The sequence below is a fragment of the Bidens hawaiensis genome, unplaced genomic scaffold (genome assembly GCF_021521415.1).
Source record: "Bidens hawaiensis isolate Kalapana, Puna unplaced genomic scaffold, B.hawaiensis_p1.1 tig00050658_1, whole genome shotgun sequence".
Classification (NCBI taxonomy): domain Eukaryota; kingdom Viridiplantae; phylum Streptophyta; class Magnoliopsida; order Asterales; family Asteraceae; genus Bidens; species Bidens hawaiensis.
Window position 1 is genome coordinate 7,769 of NW_027506166.1, and position 6,317 is coordinate 14,085.

At 37.7% G+C, this 6,317-nt stretch overlaps 1 protein-coding gene and 1 non-coding gene across 2 annotated transcripts; one reads left to right on the plus strand and one right to left on the minus strand.

The window, feature by feature from the left end:
- Nucleotides 1-228: 228 nt before the first annotated feature.
- Nucleotides 229-300, plus strand: TRNAQ-UUG (transfer RNA glutamine (anticodon UUG)). Its single transcript has one exon. It is a non-coding gene; the product is annotated as a tRNA-Gln (tRNA).
- Nucleotides 301-1,104: 804 nt separating this feature from the next.
- On the minus strand, nucleotides 1,105-4,391 carry LOC143616942 (LEAF RUST 10 DISEASE-RESISTANCE LOCUS RECEPTOR-LIKE PROTEIN KINASE-like 1.5). Its single transcript, XM_077089636.1, has 2 exons — nucleotides 3,282-4,391; nucleotides 1,105-2,015 (listed from the first exon to the last, which is right to left on the minus strand). The coding sequence occupies exons 1-2, from the start codon at nucleotides 4,349-4,351 to the stop codon at nucleotides 1,298-1,300; spliced, it is 1,788 nt and encodes a 595-aa protein (XP_076945751.1). The 5' UTR covers nucleotides 4,352-4,391; the 3' UTR covers nucleotides 1,105-1,297.
- Between the last annotated feature and the right edge of the window lie 1,926 nt (nucleotides 4,392-6,317).

The window sequence follows — 6,317 nt, forward strand, 5'->3', positions numbered from 1 at the left end:
CATGGTTTAATGTTGTAAATGTTAATATATCATATTTATTTTCCCACACTACTACAAGCCAAGTAAGATATCAATATCATATTATCATAGATTGAATAAGATATGGTAAAAATAAATTAACAAAACATCAATACCTTTTAAGCTATAAACGGTAAATAAAAAACAGTACTCCTATTAGTTATTATATTTAGATACATAGTTATACAAATATAAAAAGAACACACAACTGGTTCTATGGTGTAGTGGTTAGCACTCTGGACTTTGAATCCAGCGACCTGGGTTCGACTCCCGGTAGGACCTTTATTTTTAACCTTTTATCTGTCCTTTTTTTTTTACTTGTAAATTATCAAGTTGACATTATGTAAAGACTAAAGGTTACAAGTTAAGTCACCAGACTAGGAAAGTCTCATTTCAAACTATTTTACAATGAATTATTTAACCATGAATTATACTCTATACGAGTTGCGCAGAGAACCAGCAACGGTAGATCCAACCCTCCATCCATTGGCGGACCTACACGGTGTCGCCTGGCCCTGTGAAATATATGTAAAAATCCCGATCAAGCCATGTAAAATTTTGACACCGACCCTTTTACGACCCCTATGAAAAAAATTTCCTGGGTTCGTCGCCGCCTCCACCAACCATTGCACATCCATCACCATCGGCTGTCCACCTTCGGTTGCACTTATGGCAGTATTCGCTGCCTCCAAACCACCATCACGAACTCTTAAAACCAATTGCAAACATGAAAGCTGGATGAGTGTGTGTGAGAATGTGGGAACCCAAAAAGATCACAACCTTTTGTGAGCAGTGCTGATTTGTTAGATGAATGTAGTGGTTGGGCTTTGGAGCAACGTTGACAAATGGTTTAGCGGTTCAGCTTTGCGGTGATTCTGGTCTTGACGCCTTGACGGTGGTGATGGTGGTAATCAATGGCGGACCTAGGAAAAAATTTCACAGAGGTTGAAAGATGGTCGGTGTCAAAATTTTATACGGGTCGACCAGGATTTTAACATATATATTAAAAAGAAAATTTTCACATGGGTCGGCCGACACCTACACCTCCGCCAATGGTGGTAATCTACCTTGTATGAAGCAAAAAAGAAAAAAGCTAAATCTGTCACCACTATATAAACTCCAAACTAGCGTGTGCATCATAATTTATACATCATGCCTCAAAACTTGTACTATATTAATCTGTATTACATCATAACATAAAAAGGACCGAATAATTAAGACAGTAAATTTAACAAAAACGAACAGACAAAATTACAGAAAACATCCTTTACGTTTATACTCAGTCCATCATACCCGGCCCACCATCTGGAACAACAACATTACTCGAATTCCCCGCCCTCACCACGACCCCACCGCGGCTCGTTCGCCCCTTAATCCTCCGCAACTCCGCCACCACTTCCTTAGCATCCGGCCTATCATCCCTATCCGCGGCCACACACCGAAACGAAAGCTCCGCCACCGCCGACACCGCACCACCGTCCACCGTCGCTAACCTAGGATCAATTACCTCCGCCAACAACCCCATCTGAATCTTCGCCACCGCCATGTCAGCCAACGTCATCTCCCTCTTATCTCTCTTCACATCCACCGCTTTCATTCCCGTAACCAGCTCCAACAATACAACTCCAAAGCTATATATATCACTCTTTTCAGTCAACTGAAACGACCGGTAATAATCCGGATCCAAGTACCCGGGAGTCCCCTGAGGACCCGTACACACACGATCCAAATCCAACAACCGTGACAACCCGAAATCCCCAACTCGAACACGCATATCCTTGTCCACGAACACGTTGTTCGACGTAATGTCTCTATGTACAATTGGTGGAACTACCATACAATGCAGATACTCGATCGCTGTCGCGATCTGTAACGCGATGTCAAGCCGCGTTTGCCACGTCAAACACTTAATTTTGTACACGTGTAAATGATCTGATAATGTACCATTTGATACATACTCATAAACCAATAGTAAACCTCTAGGGTCACTGCAGTACCTGTAAAAATACCAAAGGTTATAATAATTAAAGAATACCAAATATCACACAATAAATAGTTTATTTATTATGTTAAATAAATGGGGTGTAAACCAGTTGAGTCGAGCCGAGCCCGAGCTCAACTCGTTTTTTCTAAAGCTCGAGCTTGGCTCGTGAGTTGTTTTTTTCAAATGCATGTACGCTTTTTTATTACATAAACCTTAAACGAGTGTAAGCTCGGTTTGAGCTCGTGTGGTACCTTAAACGAGCCAAATCTCGTCTCAAGCTCAGTTGTGGAGCGTGAAATTAATACGTGTAAGTTTAAAAGGTGTAAAACTTAAACATACACAGGGCTCGTTAAGACTCAACGAGCCTAAACGAGCTTCCCATACAAGTCTCGAGTTTGATAACTAAACGAGCTTTATTTGAGCTCGGGCTCGGCTCGTTTATTATTTGTTAACTAATTTATGTACATTTCTAAGTACTTTTAGAAAAACCATAAACGAGCCTAAGCTCGGCCTCGAGCTTGTGTACTATGTAGTACCTTAAACGAGTCAAAGCTCGGATGTGCAACATGAAGTTAATAAATATAAGTCCAAAAGAGTAAAATTTAAAATTACAAAATGCTTGTTAAGGTTTTTCTAAAAACCTTAAATGAGCTTAAGATCGGCTCAAGCGTACCTTAAACAAGCCAAAGGTCGGCTCAATCTCAACTTTGTAGCGTGAAATAAATACGTGTAAGTTCAACAGGGGTAAAAATAAACAAAAGGCATGGCTCGAGCACATACTCAATAACTAAACGAGCTTTATTTGAGGCTCGGGCTCTCGCCTCAAGCTCGAAAAAGCTCGTGTTGTTTTGAACTTTATCAATCCGATTTCAAATCCCATTTAATCAGTTTATTATTATGTTTTAATAATTAGGGTGCAAACGAGCCGAGCGTGTCTAAGTTCAGCTCGTGCTCGGCTCGTCAGTTGTTTTTTCAAGTTCAGACTCAGCTCGTTTATTAATTAGTTTTTATGTATGTTTTTTTATTACTTTTTTTATATTTGTGGGAAAAAACTTAAACGAGCCTAAGCTCGGCTTGAGCTCGTGTATTTACCTTAAACGAGCCAAAGCTCAGCTCAAACTCAGTGTACGATATGAAATTAATACATAGAAGTACAAAAAGGGTCAAACTAAAAAATACACAAGGCTCGGGCTCGATAACTAACTAAACGAGCTTTATTTGAGTTTTATTGATCCGATCACAAACACCTATTAATAACAAAACATACATACATACATACCCATGAAGCTTGACCAAATTCGGATGATTTAGCGACGACAATATCAAGATCTCATTGCAAAAACTCTTAGTTGAAGGATTTTGTTTATGCAAAAACTTAATAGCATAAACTCTATTCTCTTGAAAACAACCCTTGTACACCGACCCAAACCCACCCGACCCGATTTTATTATCCGGGTCAAAGTTATTAGTTGCCAACTTAAGCTCATCAAAGGCAAACACAGGAGGAAGCAGTGTGGCGGACCGGTGCCGGTTGAGGTAATTAGCCACCATTGGGTATTGTTTTATAGAAGAGTTATTGTTAATTCTTCTTTTAGTAATGTATGTAGTTACTAATATTATTAATAATATACAAAGAACTAGTGTTAAAGAAATTATGGGTATGTTTAAATTATGTGTTTTGGAAGTGGGTTTTTGTGGGTTTTGTGTTTTGATGCATAAAAATGGGTTTGTGGGGTCAGTTGAGTTGAACCCACAAACCCCTTTACAAGATTTACATTTATTGAAATATGAATCTTGTTCGAATTCGGTTTCGATTCCTAGTTTTAAGAATGTTTGTAAGAATCCTAGGATGTCTGGTTGGCAATAGTCTTGTTGGGAGAGTTGTGGGGGGTGGGTGGGAGGGCAAGGTTGGATTAGAGTCAAGGGGTTTTTGGTAATTTCACATGTGAAATGGTGGTTGTGGGTGCAGTTTTTTGGGTTGCAAGGGTGGAGGTAGGTGAGTCTAGAGCAGGTGGAGTCAGTGGGTTTGAAAGGTGAGTTTGAGAAGTTGATGGGGTGGGTTGGGAGGGTAGTTTGGTAATTTGGTGTGAGGGTGGTGGTGGTGGTGGGGTCATGTTTGAGGATGGTGAAGGTGAGGTTGTTGATGGAGATGGTGGCATGGAGTGGTGGTGGGTGGCATTTGATTTGGAAAGATGGGTGGCCGGAGTTTGGGGTGGTGGAGAATGGGTAGGGTGGTGGGGTGGTGGTGAATGGTGGGCATGGGTGGGATGTGGTGGTGGTGGATGATAATAATAATAATAGTAATAATAATAATAATATTAGATGAAGGAGTGATGGTGGTGGTGACATTGGTTGGTGATGTGAAGATCTGAAGAATCTTTTGAGTTTGAATCTTGAGTTCATGTGTTAGTGAGGTGGAGTAGGGTGGGGGGTGGGGGGTGGGGGTGTTCACGTGAATAAGAGGAAAGGAACGAGGACAAGAAGCCAGAAAAAGCGGTTTAGTGTGGAGTGTGTAGAACAGGAAAAAGGTGAAAGAGTGAGTATTCATATAGTGATCCAAAATATTGACCAATCTTTCTTGTTTGGACATGATCTTACTTGATAACATGAGAGTGAAAATTGTAACAATCAGTGTGGAAAAAATGATATTATATTTGTTAACGGTGGAGGATCTCACGTGTAAACGTATTATTTTTTGGGCTATGTTTAAGATCGAATTCTTGATCGTCGTGAGACTATATCCTCTGGTGCGTGGGAACCGGACAGCATTGGTAAACCCTTGCCCCATGTCTAGTTCGAATCCAGGATTAAAAGTCTAATTCGTCCATTTACTAGATATTTATGAAGATTGCCTAAGTAGTAATCGGAACATGCATTTTCACTTGAGAGTACAAACCAACTAACCACTAGACCAAATTCACATAATAAAATAATAATAAATTAGCTAGTTTTATCTATATATATAGTATTTAAATATACCAAATGGTTTTTGGTTTAGTATTTACCATGATGAGGCTACACATATGTGTATTGGGTGCTACAAATGGGGGTGGGGGATAAGTGACATTTGACCCCTAGTTACTAGTTAGTAAGGGGTGATTTTTATTTTAGAAATATAGTGGTTTTGTAGTTCAATATACACTATATATATATAAATTATCCATATTGTCATCCCAGTACAGGTCCTCTGATGGTTAAGAGGTTTTATCAATAAATGAGGACAATAATTTAGAGTATAGTTAGATTTGGGGTTAAACATGTACCTATATGAAATTATTTCATTTTTACGTTTTATTAAAAATGTACTGGGAGAGAAAAACATGGGTCAATATTTATATTTGAAGTTTTGTGGAGTATTTGTTGATAAAACATCTCACCATCCATAAATTCATGTACCTATCTAATATTTAACTAATCGATATACCAGTTAAATTCAATTTGTGTTGAACAAATGATCTTCGTATGAAATAAAAACAGAACATAAAACCGCTTCAACGAACGACCTAACTCAAGAAATTAAACATGTACCAGTGTGTATCATTTGAAGTTTCAAGTTTTCATTTCTCATGTATATACTTTTACTTTACTTGTCATCTCATCTAGCCACTTTATTTTCTTAAGAAAGTGACAATATGCAAAATATAAATTCGATAAGTTTATTCATGTAATTTCATTAAAGTAAAGATAAGATACTGGTTGGTGAGAAGAATTTATAAATACATAGTAAAAACTGAAAAGAAGTCAATTCAATCCTATATTTACGTTCCTTTATTGTTGTATGTGTTTGATTCATAGTTGTTACTATTTAGCTGCAATTTATGAATTAGGTTTTTTATTTGGATGTGATCGAACAGTTGGTCTTAATCGAATTCGGGAGACCTTTAATGGTTTAATTACGTCACTGATTTCGTACAATTAGTGTTAACTATTAATTTTATTTGAAGGTTATATTCGTTGTTGACTGATTCTCATTTATTTCATATGTGGAGGTTTACACTGCAATTGTTTAATTGGATTACTTTTTCAAGTTTCGCCTGTACTGAATGTAGATTGTTATTTATAACATGGAGTTTCTAGCGATTGTAGTGGATTGTTATTTGTTATTAACAACATAATAAAAAATCGTAAGTGCATTTATGCCTCTAATTTACATTTTTTTAATCTCTAATGGTGAAAATTGGTTTAATTTGTTTTTGAGTTTTGAGTTTTTTACATCAATTTTATCCCAATGTGTTTCATGTTGATTCATTTTCTGCTTCTTAGTTACAGAAAGTCATTGCAATAGGATAACTGAAGGTTGTAAACAGCGGGTAGT

Coding starts and splice junctions, on each gene's coding strand:
- LOC143616942 (XM_077089636.1), bottom strand. CDS start 4,351: ATGTCACCACCACCATCACTCCTTCATCTAATATTATTATTATTATTA. Junction 2,016..3,281: donor AATTTGGTCAAGCTTCATGG/GTATGTATGTAT, acceptor GTATTTTTACAG/GTACTGCAGTGACCCTAGAG.